The 21,801-nt window shown below is 42.8% G+C and overlaps 1 protein-coding gene across 1 annotated transcript in view; it reads left to right on the top strand.

The window, feature by feature from the left end:
- Positions 1–21,801, top strand: part of CPZ (carboxypeptidase Z) — a 153,549-nt gene that overhangs the window by 83,135 nt on the left and 48,613 nt on the right. Inside the window, exon 4 of the mRNA XM_069744760.1 lies at positions 17,955–18,170. Within this exon, the coding sequence (XP_069600861.1) occupies positions 17,955–18,170 (216 nt within the window). The remainder of the gene's footprint in view (positions 1–17,954; positions 18,171–21,801) is intronic.

The raw sequence follows: 21,801 nt of genomic DNA, 5'->3' as shown, positions 1-21,801 counted from the left end.
CCAGAGGCCAATATTTTTCTACCAATGATTGATGGAGTTATTTTCTCTGGTAGATTTTGGAACCCAAATCAAGGAAAAAAAATATAGGCTTTCTATGGACCACAATTGGAGAGAGAGAGAGAGAGAGAGAGAGAGAGAGAGAGAGATGGCACACCCAGGAGTCAAGACTGGCACACAAGCAGAAAGGCCAATATTAATCTCCCACTGTTTTTTTTGGTTGTTTTTTTTTTTTTTTTTCAGGGAGACTTTAGAAAAAAAAATAATAAAAAAAATATGATTTTATCAGGAAGAATTTAGAAACCAAATAAAATAAAATGATTTTTTCAGGGAGAATTTATAAAACAAATAAAACCAAAAATAGGCGTTCTATGGCCCACTGACTGAGAGATGACGCACACAGGAATCAGGAGTGGCACACAAGCCCAGAGGCCAATATTTTTCTACCAATGATTGATGGAGTTATTTTCTCTGGTAGATTTTGGAACCCAAATCAAGGAAAAAAAATATAGGCTTTCTATGGACCACAATTGGAGAGAGAGAGAGAGAGAGAGAGAGAGAGAGATGGCACACCCAGGAGTCAAGACTGGCACACAAGCAGAAAGGCCAATATTAATCTCCCACTGTTTTTTTTGGTTGTTTTTTTTTTTTTTTTTCAGGGAGACTTTAGAAAAAAAAATAATAAAAAAAATATGATTTTATCAGGAAGAATTTAGAAACCAAATAAAATAAAATGATTTTTTCAGGGAGAATTTATAAAACAAATAAAACCAAAAATAGGCGTTCTATGGCCCACTGACTGAGAGATGACGCACACAGGAATCAGGAGTGGCACACAAGCCCAGAGGCCAATATTTTTCTACCAATGATTGATGGAGTTATTTTCTCTGGTAGATTTTGGAACCCAAATCAAGGAAAAAAAATATAGGCTTTCTATGGACCACAATTGGAGAGAGAGAGAGAGAGAGAGAGAGAGAGAGAGAGATGGCACACCCAGGAGTCAAGACTGGCACACAAGCAGAAAGGCCAATATTAATCTCCCACTGTTTTTTTTGGTTGTTTTTTTTTTTTTTTTTCAGGGAGACTTTAGAAAAAAAAATAATAAAAAAAATATGATTTTATCAGGAAGAATTTAGAAACCAAATAAAATAAAATGATTTTTTCAGGGAGAATTTAGAAAACAAATAAAACCAAAAATAGGCGTTCTATGGCCCACTGACTAAGAGAGAGAGAGAGAGATGGAACGCTTAGTACTGGCACACAAGCCCAAAGGGCAATATTAATCTCCCTTTTTTTTTCCAGGGAGAATTTCTAAAACCCCCCAAAAAAAAAAAATAGGCTTTCTATGGCCCACTATTTGTGAGAGAGATGGGACGCTCAGGACTGGCACAGATGGCACGCTCAGGACTGGCACAGAAGCCCAGAGGCCAATATTAATCTCCCTTTTTTTCTGGGAGAATTTATAAAACCCAAAAAATATTTAAATAGGCTTTCTATGGCCCACTATTTGTGAGAGAGATGGCACGCTCAGGACTGGCACAGATGGCACGCTCACAACTGGCACACAAGCCCAGAGGCCAATATTAATCTCCCTTTTTTCAGGGAAAATTTATAAAACCAAAAAAAAAATTAAATAGGCTTTCTATGGCCCACTATTTGTGAGAGAGATGGCACGCTCAGGACTGGCACAGATGGCACGCTCACAACTGGCACACAAGCCCAGAGGCCAATATTAATCTCCCTTTTTTCAGGGAAAATTTATAAAACCAAAAAAAAAATTAAATAGGCTTTCTATGGCCCACTATTTGTGAGAGAGATGGGACGCTCAGGACTGGCACAGATGGCACGCTCAGGACTGGCACAGAAGCCCAGAGGCCAATATTAATCTCCCTTTTTTTCTGGGAGAATTTATAAAACCAAAAAAATATTTAAATAGGCTTTCTATGGCCCACTATTTGTGAGAGAGATGGCACGCTCAGGACTGGCACAGATGGCACGCTCACAACTGGCACACAAGCCCAGAGGCCAATATTAATCTCCCTTTTTTCAGGGAAAATTTATAAAACCAAAAAAAAAATTAAATAGGCTTTCTATGGCCCACTATTTGTGAGAGAGATGGGACGCTCAGGACTGGCACAGATGGCACGCTCAGGACTGGCACAGAAGCCCAGAGGCCAATATTAATCTCCCTTTTTTTCTGGGAGAATTTATAAAACCAAAAAAATATTTAAATAGGCTTTCTATGGCCCATTATTTGTGAGAGAGATGGCACGCTCAGGACTGGCACAGATGGCACGCTCACAACTGGCACACAAGCCCAGAGGCCAATATTAATCTCCCTTTTTTCAGGGAAAATTTATAAAACCAAAAAAAAAATTAAATAGGCTTTCTATGGCCCACTATTTGTGAGAGAGATGGCACGCTCAGGACTGGCACAGATGGCACGCTCACAACTGGCACACAAGCCCAGAGGCCAATATTAATCTCCCTTTTTTTCAGGGAGAATTTATAAAACCAAAAAAAAAATTAAATAGGCTTTCTATGGCCCACTATTTGTGAGAGAGATGGCACGCTCAGGGCTGGCACAGATGGCACGCTCAGGACTGGCACACAAGCCCAGAGGCCAATATTAATCTCCCTTTTTTTCAGGGAGAATTTATAAAACCCCAAAAAAAATAAAATAGGCTTTCTATGGCCCACTATTTGTGAGAGAGATGGCACACTCAGAACTGGCACACAAGCCCAAAGGCCAATATTAATCTCCCACTGTATTTTTATCAGGGAGAATTTATACACCCCACAAAAAAAAATACAGAAAAATGAAAAGGCTTTCTATGGCCCACTATGTGAGAGAGATGGCACACACAGGGATGGCACTCTAGCAGAAATGCCAAATTGCCAATCTTAATCTCCCACCAAAAAAAAAAAAAAAAAAAAAAAAAACAGGGAATGTCCTACAATTACTATCTCCCTGCCTGCAGTAATCTCAGCCAGGTATGGCAGGCAGCTACTATCTCCCTGCCTGCAGTAATCTCAGCCAGGTATGGCAGGCAGCAATAAGGAGTGGACTGATGCACAAATGAAATAAAAAGTGTGGACAAACAAAAAAGATAGCTGTGCAGAAAGGAAGGAACAAGAGGATTTGTGCTTTGAAAAAAGCAGTTGGTTTGCACAGCGGCGTACACACAGCAATGCAGCTATCAGGGAGCCTTCTAGGGCAGCCCAATGAGCTACAGCGCTGAGGGGAAAAAAAAAAAAAAAAAACTTCCACTGTCCCTGCACACCGAGGGTGGTGTTGGACAGTGCAAATCGCTGCAGCACAAGCGGTTTTGTGGTTAATGGACCCTGCCTAACGCTATCCCTGCTTCTGACAAAGCGGCAGCAACCTCTCCCTAAGCTCAGATCAGCAGCAGTAAGATGGCGGTCGGCGGGAACGCCTCTTTATAGCCCCTGTGACGTTGCAGACAGCAAGCCAATCACTGCAATGCCCTTCTCTAAGATGGTGGGGACCAGGACCTATGTCATCACGCTGCCCACACTCTGCGTTTACCTTCATTGGCTGAGAAATGGCGCTTTTCGCGTCATTGAAACGCGACTTTGGCGCGAAAGTCGCGTACCGCATGGCCGACCCCGCACAGGGGTCGGATCGGGTTTCATGAAACCCCGACTTAGCCAAAAGTCGGCGACTTTTGAAAATGTTCGACCCGTTTCGCTCAACCCTAGTGTTGAGCATTCCGATACCGCAAGTATCGGGTATATTTTTGTGGTATCGGGTATCGGTATCGGAGGTGTAAAATAAAGAATTAAAATAAAAAATATTGTTATATTCACCTCTCCGGCGGCCCCTGGAACATCACCGCGAGTCACCGGTGTCCGGCAGACTTCTTTGTTCAAAATGAGCGCCTTTAGGACCTGCGGAATGACGTCGCGGCTTCTGATTGGTCGCGTGCCGCCCATGTGACCGCCACGCGACCAATCAGAAGCTGCGACGTCATTCCTCAGATAAATTCCTAGAATGAGCGCCTTTAGGACCTGTGGAATGACGTCGCGTCTTCTGATTGGTCGCGTGGCGGTCACATGGGCGGCACGCGACCAATCAGAAGCCGCGACGTCATTCCGCAGGTCCTAAAGGCGCTCATTTTGAACAAAGAAGCCTGCCGGACGCCGGTTCCTCGCGGTGATGTTCCAGGGGCCGCCAGAGAGGTGAATATAACAATATTTTTTATTTTAATTCTTTATTTTACACCTCACTATGGATCCCAGGGCCTGAAGGAGAGTTTCCTCTCCTTCAGACCCTGGGATCCATCAGGATACCTTCCGATACTTGGTGTCCCATTGACTTGTATTGGTATCGGATATCGGTATCGGCGATATCCGATACTTTTCGGGTATCGGCCGATACTATCCGATACCGATACTTTCAAGTATCGGACGGTATCGCTCAACACTACTCATTACAACATCATACGGCAGAGAGTTCCATAGTCTCACTGCTCTTACAGTAGAGAACCCGCGTCTGTTATTATGCCTAAACCTTCTTTCCTCCAGACGTAGAGGATGCCCCCTTGTCCCTGTCTCAGGTCTAGGATTAAAAAGATCATCAGAAAGGTCATTGTACTGTCCCCTCATATATTTATACATTAAAATAAGATCACCCCTTAGTCTTCGTTTTTCCTAGCTAAATAGCCCCAAGTGTAATAACCTATCTTGGTATTGCAGACCCCCCAGTCCTCTAATAACCTTGGTCGCTCTTCTCTGCACCCGCTCCAGTTCAGCTATGTCTTTCTTATACACCGGAGACCAGAACTGTGCACAGTATTCTAAGTGTGGTTGAATCAGAGACTTGTATAGAGGTAAAATTATATTCTCCTCATGTGCATCTATGCCTCTTTTAATGCATCCGATTATTTAATTTGCCTTTGTAGCAGCTGCCTGACACTGGCCACTAAATGTAAGTTTGTCATCCACCCATACACCCAGGTCTTTTTCATTGACGGTTTTGCCCAGAGTTTTAGAATTAAGCGCATAGTTATACATCTTATTACTTCTACCCAAGTGCATGACCTTACATTTATCCCCATTAAAGCTCATTTGCCATTTATCAGCCCAAGCTTATACACAATAGCAAACAGAACAATCTCAGCAATTACCCCAACATAGTGCACATGACAGGGTCTTACTCTTCTGTTGTCTTGCTGGGATAATGGTAGATGTTATATCAGAGCTCCCAGGGTCGCTATTCCACCTGTGATATACACACAGAGAAGAGATATCGACAAGCGTAGGAAGATGACAGGACTTTCCATAGAGTCCGTACAAGGTCAAAAGCCAGTTGACATGATGTCAGAGCTCCCAGGGTCGCTATTCCACCCATGATACGCACAGAGAAGAGGTAACGACAAGCGTAGGGAGATATCCAAGAACTGTCCATAGAGTCCATACAAGGTCCAAAGCCAGTTGACACGAGAGTCACCACTTGGCTTATCTGACCATCTCCATGGAACCAGGCGACCAGCGGGTCCCAAACCTGCAAATGCAAATCAAGGCAGCAAAGATTGAGACAGAGACTCATTACCAGAGAGAGTAAAAATAATCCCAAAATATTCTTTAACTACATAAATAGTAAGAAACTAAAAAATGATAGTGTTGGCCCCCTTAAAAATAGTCTTGGTGAAATGGTGGATGAGGATGAGGAAAAAGCCAATATGCTAAATGACTTTTTTTCATCAGTATTTACACAAGAAAATCCCATGGCAGACAAAACGACTAGTGATAAAAATTCCCCATTGAATTTCACCTGCTTAACCCAGCAGGAAGTGCGGCGGCGTCTAAAAATCACTAAAATTGACAAATCACCGGGCCCGGATGGGATACACCCCCGATTATAATATATATAATATAGACCATTATTTTTAATCTTTAAAGACTCCATAATAACAGGGTCTGTACCACAGGACTGGCGTATAGCAAATGTGGTGCCAATATTCAAAAAGGGGACAAAAACTGAACTCGGAAATTATGGGCCCGTAAGCTTAACCTCTACTGTGGGTAAAATCGTGGAGGGCATTCTAAGGGATGCTATACTGGAGTATCTGAAGAGGAATAACCTCATGACCCAGTATCAGCATGGGTTTACTAGGGACCGTTCATGTCAGACTAATCTGATCAGCTTCTATGAAGAGGTAAGTTCCGGACTGGACCAAGGGAACCCAGTGGATGTAGTGTATATGGACTTTTCAAAAGCTTTTGATATGGTGCCACACAAAAGGTTGATACATAAAATGAGAATAATGGGGATAGGGGAAAATATGTGTAAGTGGGTTAAGAGCTGGCTCAGGGATAGGAAACAAAGGGTGGTTATTAATGGAGCACACTCGGACTGGGTCGCGGTTAGTAGTGGGGTACCACAGGGGTCAGTATTGGGCCCTCTTCTTTTTAGCATATTTATTAATGACCTTGTAGGGGCATTCAGAGCAGAATTTCAATATCTGCAGATGACACTAAACTCTGCAGGGTAATTAATACAGAGGAGGACAATTTTATATTACAGGATGATTTATGTAAACTAGAAGCTTGGGCTGATAAATGGCAAATGAGCTTTAATGGGGAAAAATGTAAGGTCATGCACTTGGGTAGAAGTAATAAGATGGATAATTATATGCTTAATTCTAAATCTCTGAGCAAAACCATCAATGAAAAATACCTGGGTGTATGGGTGGATGACAAACTCATGTTCAGTGGCCAGTGTCAGGCAGCTGCTACAAAGGCAAATAAAATAATGGGATGCATTAAAAGAGGCATAGATGCACATGAGGAGAATTTAATTTTACCTCTATACAAGTCTCTGATTCAACCACACTTAGAATACTGTGCACAGTTCTGGTCTCCGGTGTATAAGAAAGACATAGCTGAACTGGAGCGGGTGCAGAGAAGAGCGACCAAGGTTATTAGAGGACTGGGGGGTCTGCAATACCAAGATAGGTTATTACACTTGGGGCTATTTAGCTAGGAAAACGAAGACTAAGGGGTGATCTTATTTTAATGTATAAATATATGAGGGGACAGTACAATGACCTTTCTGATGATCTTTTTAATCCTAGACCTGAGACAGGGACAAGGGGGCATCCTCTACATCTGGAGGAAGGAAGGTTTAGGCATAATAACAGACGAGATTCCTTGATAGGGCATTGATCCAGGGAACTAGTCTGATTGCCATATGTCGAGTCGGGAAGGAATTTTTTCCCCAAAGTGGAGCTTACTATTTGCCACATGGTTTTTTTTGCCTTCCTCTGGATCAACATGTTAGGGCATGTTAGGTTAGGCTATGGGTTGAACTAGATGGACTTAAAGTCTTCCTTCAACCTTAATAGCTATGTTACTATGTTACTATGTTAGATCTGTGTCCTTCCAACCGGAGCCGAAAACCCCTAGGATTTTTCCTATAGAATCAAAGATCAGTGTCCCTCGTGATGGTGCCATGATGAATTGGCTGCGGTCCTTTCTCTTGTCTGTTGGGTGGTTAGCAGAATGTCTGGCTGGTAGCTCTGGGTTACTTCCGGCTCCCGTGATGTGATCTCTGAGTCTTTTTATACCCAAGGCATGTAAGCTATTTTTAGAATTACCCAGTGTAATTCAGTCCAACATCAAGATAAGGTAAACAATCGTGATGTGATCATGTACTACACCTTTGACCATTCAATCTATTTGCACAGTTTTTCCCTCTCTGCTTTCAAAGTCAACAAGTTGGTTCCAGAATATAATGCACTATTAGCGTATCAGCACACACCATCAATCAAAGCTAAACACACACTATGTACAGACACTATTAAGGTACCGTCACACATAACGATATCGTTAACAATATCGTTGCTTTTTGTGACGTAGCAACGATATCGTTATGTGTGACAGCGACCAACGATCAGGCCCCTGCTGGGAGATCGTTGGTCGCTGGGGAAAGTCCAGCACTTTATTTTGTCGCTGGATCTCCCGCTGACATCGCTGAATCGGCATGTGTGACGCCGATTCAGCGATGTCTTCACTGGTAACCAGGGTAAACATCGGGTTACTAAGCGCAGGGCCGCGCTTAGTAACCCGATGTTTACCCTGGTTACCGTTGTAAATGTAAAAAAAAAACACTACATACTTACATTCCCGGTGTCTGGTCATGTCCCTTGCCTTCAGCTTCCCGCACTGACTGGTGAGCGCCGGCCGGCTGTAAAGTACACCACAGCGGTGACGTCACCGCTGTACGTTACGGCCGGCGCTCAGTGAGTGCGGGAAGCTGAAGGCGAGGGACATGACCAGACACCGGGAATGTAAGTATGTAGTGTTTTTTTTTTACATTTACAACGGTAACCAGGGTAAACATCGGGTTACTAAGCGCGGCCCTGCGCTTAGTAACCCGAAGTTTACCCTGGTTACCGGGGACTTCGGGATCGTTGGTTGCTGGAGAGCTGTCTGTGTGACAGCTCTCCAGCGACCAAACAGCGACGCTGCAGCGATCGACATCATTGTCGGTATCGCTGCAGCGTCGCTTAGTGTGACGGTACCTTTACAGAGTATGTTAGATAGTATATCAGTTTGCAAGTCTGTCTTCTTGACCCACCAGACACAAACACCCAAATTCACAAGCCAATATACAGATAAAAAGTCAGCTCTCCTTGGTTTTCAAAAACATGGTTGTCTGGAAAATTAAGATCTGTGTTTTTCCACGCAAACATGGGGAGAACATACAAACTCCTTGCAGATGTTGTCCTTGGTGGGATTTGAACCCAGGACTCCAGCGCTTCAAGGCTGCAGTGCTAATAATAATAATAATCTTTACTTATATAGCGCCAACATATTCCACAGTGCTTTACAGTTTAAGGCTATGTGCAGACGTTCAGGATTTCTCGCAGAAAATTCCTGAGAAAAACCAGACATTTTCTGCAAGAAATCTGCAAGAAAACCGCATGCGTTTTTGCCGCGATTTTGCCGCGGTTTTGCCGCGTTTTTTCTGCGGTTTTGATGCGTTTTTTCCGCGTTTTTTTCCAGACACTTCCCAATGCATTTTGTAGTGGGAAATCCGCAAAAAAATACGCAAAATTAATGAACATGCTGCGTTTTTTACCGCGATGCATTCTTTTCGCGGAAAAAAACGCATCATGTGCACAAAACATGCGAAATTCATTCTAAATGATGGGATGCTTATTGTATGCGTTTTTTTTGCAGTTTTATAGCGTTTTTATTGGGAAAAAACGCGAAAAAACCGCAACGTGTGCACACAGCCTAACAGTTTCAAACACAAAAGTCATAAGTAACAACGTTAACAGTACAATAATTAAAGTGAAATAAGACGAACATGCTCGTGAGAGCTTACAATCTACAATGAGGTGGGGGAGATACAATGTACAGGTGTGTATTTACAATGATGTATTTACAATGATGGTCCAGCCATCTTCAGGGGGTGGGGATAGATGGAGATAGTGAGTGGGCTACACACACACACAAACATAAAATGACTTTGATTAGTCATCCCTGTCCTCCTCACCAATCATCCATATCCAGCAACATGCTCACCCACGCAGAAACCTTGCACACCTAGACACCCACACACTCTCTGACTCCATCCTACCACTGGCATTCATATCCTCACTCCACGACACAGACAGTGCCGCTGCTTTCTACAATGCCACTCTTGCATCAGCTATTGACACGGTTGCCCCTCTTGTCCATGGCAGAGCGCGACGTATCAATAGACAACCTTGGCATAATAACACCACCAAAAAGCTAAGGCAAGTGTCCAGGGTTGCGGAGCGGCGTTGGAAGAAAACACACTCGCAAGACGACTTCACTGTATTCAAACAAGCAACACTCGCTTTTAAATCTGCACTCACCTCTGCTAAACAGACCTACTTCACAACCCTCGTATCTTCCCTATCCCACAACCCCAAACAGTTATTCAAAACATTTAACTCCCTCCTCCGCCCCCCACTGCCCCCTCCAACCTTCCTCATCTCTGCTGAGGACTTTGCCACACACTTTAAAAATAAGATCGACCAGACAAGGCAAGTCTATATTGTTCAACCACCACAACCCCTTTGTATACCAGACCAATGCCCAAACCCCATAACCTCCCTATCCAACATCACTGAAGGGGGACTTAATTGTCTCCTCTCCAAATCCCACCTCACCACCTGTGCGCTCGACCCCATCCCATCCCACCTCTTCCCCAACCTCACCACCACACTTATCCCATCCCTAACCCACCTCTTCAACCTATCACTAACTTCTGGCACCTTCCCCTCTGCGTTCAAACATGCCACAATCACGCCTATCCTTAAAAAGCCAAGCCTCGATCCAACTGCTATGTCCAGCTATCGCCCAATATCGCTGCTCGCATTTGCTTCTAAACTCCTGGAGCAGCACGTCTATGCTGAACTCTCCTCCCACCTCTCATCTAACTTGTTGTACGACAATCTACAATCTGGTTTCCGCCCCCATCACTCAACTGAGACTGCCCTGACCAAAATCACTAACGACCTACTTACCGCCAAAGCTACTGGACAATACTCTGTACTCCTCCTTCTAGACCTGTCCTCTGCTTTCGACACAGTTGACCACTGCCTCCTACTGCAGATGCTCTCCTCCTTTGGCATCAAAGACCTCGCCCTATCCTGGATCGCCTCGTACCTTTCCAACCGCACATTCAGCGTCTCCCACTAGCATACTACCTCCTCATCCCACCCTCTCTCTGTTGGAGTCCCCCAAGGCTCTGTTCTAGGACCCCTACTCTTCTCAATCTATACACTTGGCTTGGGACAACTCATAAAGTCCCATGGATTCCAGTACCACCTCTATGCTGATGACACTCAGATCTACCTCTCTGGCCCAGACGTCACCGCTCTGCTATCCAGAATCCCAGAGTGCCTATTAGCCATATCCTCCTTCTTCTCCTCTCGCTTCCTCAAACTCAATGTGGACAAATCTGAACTCATCATCTTTCCTCCATCCCACAAATCTTCCTTACCTGACCTATCTATCGCAGTCAATGACATCATGCTTTCCCCTGTACCCGAAGTCCGCTGCCTCGGAGTAACCTTCGACTCTGCCCTGTCCTTCAAACCACACATCCAAGCTCTTTTCACCTCCTGTCGCCTCCAGCTCAAAAATATCTCCAGGATCCGTCCTTTCCTCAACCCCCAGTCTACTAAAATGCTTGTGCACGCCCTCATCATTTCCCGCCTTGACTACTGCAACATCCTTTTCTGTGGCCTCCCTGCTAACACCCTTGCACCTCTCCAGTCCATCCTTAACTCTGCTGCCCGACTAATCCATCTCTCTCCTCGCCACTCCTCCGCTTCCCCCCTCTGCAAATCTCTTCACTGGCTCCCATTCCCTCAGCGTATCCAGTTCAAATTGCTAATACTGACCTACAAAGCCATCCACAACCTGACTCCTCCATATATCTCTGAACTAATCTCTCGATATCTTCCCTCACGTGATCTCCGGTCCTCCCAAGACCTCCTTCTCTCCTCCACACTTATTCGCTCCTCATCCAATCGCCTCCAAGACTTCTCCCGAATATCCCCCATCCTCTGGAACTCTCTGCCCCAACACGTCCGACTATCAACCACAGTCGGATCCTTCAGACGGAACCTGAAAACTCATCTCTTCAGGAAAGCCTACAGCCTGCACTGACACAGCTGCTGCCTCATCACTATCGAAGCTACCGCCTCACCAACACCGGAGCTACCGCCTCACCAACACCGGAGCTACCGCCTCCCCAACACCGGAGCTCCTGCAACCCTCAACCTACTGTCTCCTTCCCCATAATCCTGTAGAATGTAAGCCCGCAAGGGCAGGGTCCTCGCCCCTCTGTATCAGTCCATCATTGTTAGTTTGTTTACTGTATGTGATATTTGTAACTTGTATGTAACCCCTTCTCATGTACAGCACCATGGAATCAATGGTGCTATATAAATAAATAATAATAATAATAATAATTAGTGAACGTGGTAGGCCTCTCTGAACAAATGTGTTTTGAGAGAGCGCCTAAAACTATGCAAATTGTGGATGGTCCTAATATCTTGGGGTAGAGCATTCCAGAGGATTGGCGCAGCACGGAAGAAGTCTTGGAGTCGGGAGTGGGAGGTACGGATTAGTGCAGAGGTTAGTCGAAAGTCATTTGCAGAGCGCAGTGGTCGGCTAGGCCGATAGATAGAAATGAGGGAGGAGATGTAAGGGGGTGCCGCACTGTGGAGAGCTTTGTGGGTGAGAACAAGTACTTTGAATTGTATCCTGTAATGAATGGGCAGCCAGTGTAATGACTGACGAAGAGCGGACACGTCCGAGTAACGATTAGCCAGATATTGATAGACGACCCTGGCTGCCGCATTAAGGATAGACTGGAGAGTGGAAAGTCGAGTGAGGGGGAGGCCAATTAATAGAGCATTGCAGTAGTCCAGGCGGGAGTGGATCAGGTTGACAGTGAGGGTTTTAGTTGTCTCGGATTCTAGAGATGTTCTTTAGGTGTAAGCGGCACGAGCGGGCAAGAGATTGTATATGGGAGGTGAAGGAGAGACCGGAGTCAAACATAACACCCAGACAGCGTGCCTGCTGCCGGGGTGTTACTATGGTGCCACCAACGGAGAGGGAAATGTCAGATTTAGAGAGGTTAGTAGATGGTGGGAGCAGAAGAAGTTCAGTTTTGGAGAGGTTGAGTTTCAGATAGAGAGCAGACATGATGTTGGAGACTGCAGATAGACAGTCAGTGGCGTTAAAGTAAGGTCAGGGGATGACCTGTATAGTTGTGTGTCATCAGCATAAAGATGGTACTGAAAGCCAAATCTGCTGATGGTCTGTCCAATTGGGGCCGTGTAGAGAGAGAAGAGAAGGGGCCAAAGACTGAGCCCTGAGGTACCCCGACAGCGACAGGAAGAGGAGATGAAGTGGAGCCAGAGAACAGAACACTGAAGGAGCGGTCAGAAAGATAGGAGGAGAACCAGGAGAGAGCAGTGTCCTTAATGCCTAGTGACTGGAGCCTAGAGAGTAGGAGAGGATGGTCAACCGTGTCAAAAGCTGCAGAAAGGTCGAGAAGAATGAGCAGAGAGTGGTCACCATTATGTTTTGCTGTCAGAAGGTCATTGGTCACTTTGATGAGTGCAGTTTCTGTTGAATGTAGGGGGCAGAAACCGGACTGTGAAGGGTCTAGGAGGGAGTGAGTGGAGAGGTAATGGGTAAGGCAGGAGTATATCAGGCGCTCCAAGAGTTTAGAGATGAAGGGGAGATTGGAGACTGGTCTGTAGTTGTTTGCGCATGATGGGTCGAGGGTGTTAACATCTGAGTTAATTAGAGATACACCTGTGCATGTATTTTAATGCACATCTAAAAATCACTGTGTAGAATCATAGGAAAGTCTAAAGAAAGCAAAGATATCGGGAAGAGAATTGTGGACTTGAACAAGTCTGGCTCATTCTTGTGGTCAATTTCAAGATACCTGAAAGTGCCTCTTTCATCTGTATAAACAATTATACACAAGTACAACAAGATAAACAAGATGTGAATGTCCAGCCATCATTCCGCTCAGGAAGGAGACGGGTTCTGTGTCCCAGAGAAGAATGTGCTTTGGTTCAACATGTCGTATAAACCGAGCACTAAAGTAACAAACCCTGGGCCTGATGAAACTAAAATTGAACTTTTTGGGCATAATGACCATTGTTAACGTTTAGAGGAAAAAGGGAGAAGCTTGGAAGCCTAAGAACACCACCCTATGTGTGGAACATGGGAGTGGCAGGTTCATGTTGTGGGGTTGTTTTGCTGGAAGTTAAAGCTTGGGTTGAATTGGTCTTCCAAATGGACATCTTCCAATGAGTCTTCCAACTGTATATGTACAGTTGTGCTCAAAGGTTTACATACCCCAGCAGAATTTTTGCTTTCTTGGCCTTTTTTCAGAGAATATGAATGACAACACCAACACTTTTCCTCCACTCATGGTTAGTGGTTGGGTGAAGCCATTTATTGTCAAACTACTGTGTTTTCTCTTTTTAAATCATAATGACAACCTAAAACATCCAAATGACCCTGATCCAAATTTTACATACCCTGGTGATTTTGGCCGGATAACATGCACAGAAGTTGACACAAATGGCTTTGAATGGCTACTAAAGGTAACATCCTCACCTGTGACCTGTTTGCCTGTAATCAGTGTGTGCATAAAAGCTAAGTGAGTTTCTGGGATTCAGACAGACTCTTGCATCTTTCATCCAGCCACTGACATTTCTGGATTGTGAGTCATGGGGAAAGCAAAAGGATTTTCAATGGATCTATGGGAAAAGTAGTTGGACTGTATAAAACAGGAAAGGGATACAAAAAGATATCCAAGGAATTGATCATGCCAGTCAGCAGCGTTCAAACTGTGATTAACAAATGGAAAATCAGGGGCTCTGTAAAAACAAAACCATGGTCAGGAAGACCAACAAAAATGCCATCCACACCTGCCAGGAAAATTGTTTGGGATGCAAGAAAACCCCCACAAATAACATTAGCTGAAATGCAGGACTCTGAAAACTAGCAGTGTGGCTGTTTCAAGATGCACAATAAGGAGGCACTTGAAGAAAAATGGGCTGCATGGTCGAGTCGCCAGAAGAAAGCTATTACTGCGCAAATGCCTCAAAGTATCTCACCTATAACACGCAAAACAGCACAGAGACAAGCCTCAAAACTTCTTGAACAAGATAGATTGGAGTGATGAGACCAAAATTGAACTTTTTGGCCACAACCATAAACGCTACATTTGGAGAGAGATCAACAAGGCCTATGATGAAAGGAACACCATTCCTGCTGTAAAGCATGGAGGTGGATCGCTGATGTTTTGTGGATGTGTGAGCTACAAAGACACAGGGAACTTGATCAAAGTTGAAGGAAAGATGAATGCAGCATGTTATCAGCAAATACTGGAGGCAAATTTGCACTCATCAGCCTTGAAGCTGAGCATGCAACGTACTTGGACGTTCCAACATGACAGCAATCCATAAAACAAGGCCAAGTCGACCTGTCATTGGCTACAATAGAACAAAGTGAAGGTTCTGAAGTGACCATCTCAGTCTCCTGACCTCAATATCATTGAGCCACTCTGGGGAGATCTCAAGCGCGTAGTTCATGCTAGACAGCCGAGGAATCTACAGGAACTGTAAGCTTTGTGCCAAGATGAGTCGGCAGCTTTACCATGTGAGAAAATAAAGAAACTCATCCACAACTACCACAAAAGACTTCAAGCTGTCAATGATGTTAGAGGGGGCAATGCACGGTATTAAGAAATGGTGCATGTGATAATAGTTTGATAATAAATGGCTTCACCCAACCTCTAACCATGAATGGAGAAAAACTTTTGGTGTTATCATTCATATTCTCTGTAAAAAGGCAAAGAAAGCAAACATTATGCGGGGGTATGTAAACTTTTGAGCACAACTGTATATAAACTTGTTTTTAGTATGTAAGTAAAGTGAATGTACTGTATATGCTGTATGAATATTTTTGTAGGTTTGTTGCCATTAAAAGCATGGGGCCCATTCATAAAATCCTGCACAGGGGTAGAAAAACAGGGACTAATATGAGTGATGGCATTCGGTGAACAGTGCTACAGAATAAACAGATGACACATAAGGATTACGATATAGTTGAAGAAGTATGATAATGTCTGGTATACTATGAAAAAAATAGAGAAAAACTAGCAGAAGTGTTTGTCTATATGGTTAGGTATTTAGGTGCATAACATTAAAAATGGATTTCTTCTAATTTCTGACATTTTTCATAGATGGTTTCAAGCTTGGTGAAAAATATTCATTCACGCCCTTTCAGTTAGCATGTATGCACCAGTGCCAGATCGAAGCAATGAAACATTGTTAGAGTTTAAGGTGTTTGCCTTATGTTCTAATGATGTGTAAAATAAAAATTAAAATGTTCTTCTTCTTAAAGTGAAAGATTTCATTCATTCCATTTTTGCGCTTTGATTTTTCCCTCCCGTTCTTCCGAGATCCATAACTTTTATATTTGTCCATCCATTTTACGTTAAACTATCAAAACTTGCATTTGATATGTCAGTTTTTAGCAAACAGAAAAAACATCTATGACTATGAATTGGCATACATTTCAGTAACAATATATGTCACTGTTCTGCCATGAATTTTAGAAAATTTTCCCTGGCCCCTTTTTCCAATATCAGTCCACTTTTTTTAACCCCTTCACCTTGAGCTTGTTTTCATTTTCATGACCAGGACAAATTTTACAATTCTGATTAGTGTCATTTTATATGGTAATAACTCTGGAACGCTTGAAGGGATCCGACTGATTCTGAGATTGTTTCTTTATGATAGATTGTACTTCGTGATAGTGGTAAAATGTATTCGATATGACTTGCGTTTATTTGTGAAAATGTTGCAATGTTAAAATTGTAATTCTTACGCCCTTAAATCAGAGAGTTATGTCACCAAATTAGTTAATTAATAATGTTTCACACATGTCTACTTTACATCTGCATAATTTTTGTAACATTTTTTTGTTAGGAAATTACAAGGATGAAAAGTTGATCAGCAATTTCTCAATTTTCCCCCAAAAAATTTAAAACCATTTTTTAGGGACCACATGACATTTGAAGTGACTCTCGGGGCCTATATGACAGAAAATACCCAAAAGTGACACCATTCTAAATACTGCACCCCTAAAACTGCTCAAAACCACATTATGGAAGTTTATTAATCCTTCAAGTGCTTCACAGGAATTAATGCAATGTGGAAGGAATAAATGAACATTTTCCACAAAAATTTTACTTTAGACCAAATTTTTTTTTTCGTTTTAATCTAGAGAAATCTTTGTTTTTCTTAATATGTAAATGTGCTGTTGAGATCTATGGGCTGGACATAGATCTCTCTTAGAATCTGGCTCTAGAGCTTATTTGAAATGAGAGGAGGGGTTACTTATGTGAGACATGTAATGACTGATCTCTTGATCTATACATCTCACATTGACAATATCCCTTTTATTTCAAAAAGCTCTGGATGAAGATTCTCAGAGAGATCTACAGTTACGTCCATATATATTTGGACAGAGACAACATTTTTCTAATTTTGGATATAGACATTATCACAATGAATTTTCACTAAGCTTCAGACAGAAAGGCCCACAAACAAACTGCAACTGAAAACCACCGCAGTGAAGGCCTGGCAGAGCATCAAAAAGGAGGAAACACAGCGTGTGGCGATGTCCATGAGTTCAAGACTTCAGGCAGTCATTGCCAACAAAGGGTTTTCAGCCAAGTACTAGAAATGAACATTTTATTTAAAATTATTTATTCTGTCCAATTACTTTTGGTCCCTTTAAAAACAGGGTGGCACATGTTAAGGAGCTGAAACTCCTAAACCCTTCATCCAATTTTAATGTGGATACCCTCAAATGAAAGCTGAAAGTCTGAACTTCAACTGCATCTGAATTGTTTTGTTTAAAATTCATTGTGGTAATGTCTATAACCAAAATTAGAAAAATGTTGTCTCTGTCCAAATATATATGGACTTAACTGTATGTCTGGCCCATAGACCCTAACAGCTCATTTACATATTAAGAAAAACGGACTTCTCTAGAAAAAGATATCAGATCGCAGATATCAAGGAATCATTTTTACAGCTTTCTATGATCTACATGCCCATACAGACAGTTCAAGGGGGTTGATCCTACTGACAGTTCCCCTTTAAGGGAAGATTTTCGTACGATAAAAAACAAAAATTTGCCGAGTCAGAAAGGGGGGAGGAATGACTTGGTCCTGTTAAGTGATGGCATATCACAGCAGTATGCTATCACTTACTAAGATGGGAATACATGTAAACTTTTGTAAGCATCTACATGACTATGGCGGATGAAATTTCTAAAGACTCTTAATAACAAACGTTTATAGCAGATTATTGTTTCTTTATGGTTGTGTTTTATAGTTAATGTTGAGATCACTCCTGAAGACCTTGCCACTCAAATGCCAACTACTTTCATACACTTCAACCACCACAGCTATACCGAGATGGTCACCATACTAAAGAAGACGGCAGCCAAGTGTCCCCAAGTAGCCAAGACATACAGCATCGGAAGAAGCTTTGAAGGAAAAGACATTTTTGTTATTGAGTTTTCCAACAATCCAGGACAGCATGAATTACGTGAGTACCTGTTCAATCTACATACGCTAAGAGTTACATTTTGAAAGCAGGCTTAAAGAGTAAGTGTTAGACATGAGCGGATTGATTTAAGGAGGACTGAATTTAAGTACAATTTACTGAGATTTGTGATATGTGAAAAAACCTTGCTTATTGCATTCCCACACTGCTGAAGAATCAGAGAGCAAGCTAACGTCAATGATGCATTGACACGTAGGCCTCTCTATAATGCCCTTCAGCTTTGACATCTATCGGACTATAATACGTGGTACAATGGTGGTCAGTACCGGGGCCATCACAGATCAGCGGTTCCCTGTGGAGCATATTTTGTATGACAGTGTCATTTTCCATTTCCAGAATCACTGGGTAAGTCTCTTTCTCCTGTAGATTGTAAGCTCTTGGTCAGTGGGGTCCCTCCTCTCACTCCTGTAGAGTGTAAGCTCTTATATGGTCAGTGCGATCTTCCCACACTCTCCTATAAAGTTTAAGTTCTATGGTCAACGGGGTCCTATTGTAATGTCAAGTCCGGCATTCCTGCACGATCCACCTTCCTTCTCCCGGCATGGACACTGACATGCTCACTGCCATGGTCACGCTGTTGTGGTCCCCGCTGCAGCTTCTTCCTTATAGGACCTGTGCATAGCACATATGTCTCCCGGGATTGCGTTTAGGACATGCACGCATTCCCCGCTTCTTAAAGGGGCAGAATAAACACTTCAGAAAATGTCCCCCTCAAATAGCTTTGGGGAGGTGCCTGAGCAACATTAGTGTTTAGTGTGTACACTTCCTACTTAGTTATAATGCCCCTATATCCATACTACTTAATCATGATCCTACCCATCCTGTCCGAACATGACCTTCCCATCCTGCCTGTACCTTACCATGATTCTGATCTGCTTTGTTCTCATCTGTACCTAATTTTGCTCCTACCTAGTCTGAACTAGCGCCCAAGATCATTTCCCTGAAGTCTGCCCTGTATTCGTGCACCTGCCCTGCCAGTTCCAGTATCCGTCCTGTCAACCAGCTGTACCACATCCATCCATCCTGTGAATTGTTTCCTGGCCTGTCTGACTCTCCGAGTTCATCCTTACTTCCCTATCCCTTTGGGTCAGCAGGTTTTGCTCGTGGTTCTGTCCAGGAGTGGTAACTAGCATCTACCTGCAGCATAAGTCTAATCATACCATCAGGGACTCAAATGAAGAACCAGGTGATTGCTTAGTTACGCCCCTCCAGGCTCTGCGCGGTCCGTGTCACAGTGATTCCACAACCATCTGCATGACACCTAGTTCTCTCTCTCCTGCAGAGTACAAGCTTTTATGGTCAGCAGAGTGCTATCTCTACTGCAGAATGTAAACTCTTGTGGTCAATGGGATCCTCTCTCTTGTAGAGTGTAGGCTCTTATAGTCAGCAGGATCCTGTCTCTCTCTCTCTCTCTCTCGTAGAGTGTAAGCTCTCTTGGTTAGCTGGATCCACTCTCTCTCCTGTAGAGTGTAAGCTCTTATGATCAGTGGGGTTCTCTCTCTCCTGTAGAGTGTAAGCTCTTATGGTCAGCAGGGTCCTCTCTCTCTCCTGTAGAGTGTAAGCTCTTATGGTCAGTGGGGTCCTCTCTCTCCTGTAGAGTGTAAGTTCCTATGGTCAGTGGGGTCCTCTCTCTCCTGTGGAGTATAAGCTCTTATGGTCAGCGGGGTCCTCTCTCTTTCCTATAGAGTGTAAGCTCTTATGGTCAGTGGGGTCTCTCTCCTGTAGAGTGTAAGATCTTATGGTCAGTGGGGTCTCTCTCCTGTGGAGTATAAGCTCTTATGGTCAGCGGGGTCCTCTCTCTCCCCTGTAGAGTGTAAGCTCTTATGGTCAGCGGGGTCCTTTCTCTCTCCTGTAGTGTGATATCTTAAGATCAGTGGGGGTCTCTCTCTGTTTTCAGTAGAGTGGAAGCTTTTATGGTTAGTATGGTCCTTTCTCTCTTCTTTTCCCTCTCTTTCTCTCCTGAAGAATTTAAGCTCTTATGGTAAGTGAGGTTTTCTCTCTCTTCTCCCCCACGTGTATCTCCTGAGCAATTAGATGCTTTCCAGTATTGACATTTGCTCAAATTTATACAGTGCAAATCAATTTTTTGGGAAAATTTGGTGAAGTTGGCAAATTCAAATGTCAATAGATTCGCTCATTTCAAGTAAGTGTATTTATAAGTAACTTTTCAGAATAAGATGTTTTGTTTCCATAGGAATTCACCTTTCTGGCTATTATATGACTTGTATCGCCAGTTTTTCCATCTGCAGATCTGTGCAATCGGTAGATTTAGGTAGATAATCAGTAGATATAAATCAGGGAAATGCGGTAGATATAGTATATCTGGATTTTAGTAAAACATTTGATTAAGTATCTCATTCTAACCTTATTGAAAAAACGACCAAGTATGGGATTTACAAGGTTAGGTGAATTCATAACTGGCTCAGTAATCATACTCAAAGAGTGGTAATAAATGGTTGCACATCCAGTTGGAAGAGTGTTTCAAGTGGAGTACCGAAAGGCTCTGTCCTGGCCCCAGTGTTCAACATTTTTATTAATGATATAGAGAAGGAAACTGAAGGTAAACTAATCAAATTTGCAGCGACTAATAAAATGGTATTGAACAGAGAGAATTGTATGATTCTACATCTGAGCAAGAAAAACGAAAGCAACAATTACAGAATAGGAGGAATAAAATTAAGCAAGAGCACGTGTGAAAAAGACTTGGGTATACGAATACTGTAGATCAGACTGTACATGAGTCAACAGTGTGATGCAGCAGCAAAAAAGCAAACATAGTTCTGGCGATTTATTAAGAGAAACATAGAGTTTAGATCACGTGAAGCAATTATCCCCCTCTAGTTCTGCTTGGTCAGATCTCTGTAGGGATGATTTAGTGAGTCCTCCATTGAGCAGGGGGTTGGACATGAGGACCCTGGAGGTCCCTTCATGTTCAAATATTCTATGATTGCATGATTCTAATACACAGTACCACATAGGGCAACATCCACCCTGAGGCTACTCTGGACATATGGCTGTAAAAGGTGCCACTACTAAATGTTAGTGAATAGTAATGCATTCGTTTCCTTTGTGTTTATTAATTGTAATGAATGAATATCATTTTGCAGAGCTTGAACACTTTCCACCACCAATTTTTTCTTTTTTCTTCCCTTCTTTCACAATCTATAACTGTTTTATTTTTCCATACACATAGCTGTATGAGAGTCTATGTATTGCGAGATGAGTTCTCCTTTTGAATTATGTGGGAAATGGGAAAGATATATTTCAAGTGCTATAAAAAAAATACAGCAATTCTGAAATTGTTTTTTGAGTTTTGTTTTTATGGCATGCACTGTGCAGTAAAAATGATCTGCATCATGAATCTCCAGGTCTGTACAATTATGCGATACCAAACTTATCCATTTTTTTAATTATTATTTCAGTGGCAAAAAATAGGAAATTAAAAAAAAATATTAAATATTGTTTTGGTTAGTGTCGCCATTTTCTGAGACTTGTAACATTTTCATTTTTTAGTTAATGGTGCTAGATGAGTTTGTTTATTGTGGGGAAAGCAGATGCTTTTCACTGCCATTTTGTGATCGATAGAATGGCCCTGATTCATCATTGCCTTTGC

Source organism: Ranitomeya imitator, chromosome 1 (genome assembly GCF_032444005.1).
Source record: "Ranitomeya imitator isolate aRanImi1 chromosome 1, aRanImi1.pri, whole genome shotgun sequence".
Taxonomy (NCBI): Eukaryota; Metazoa; Chordata; class Amphibia; order Anura; family Dendrobatidae; genus Ranitomeya; species Ranitomeya imitator.
Note: the sequence above shows the minus strand (reverse complement) of the source record. Positions and strands in the feature narration are given on the sequence as shown.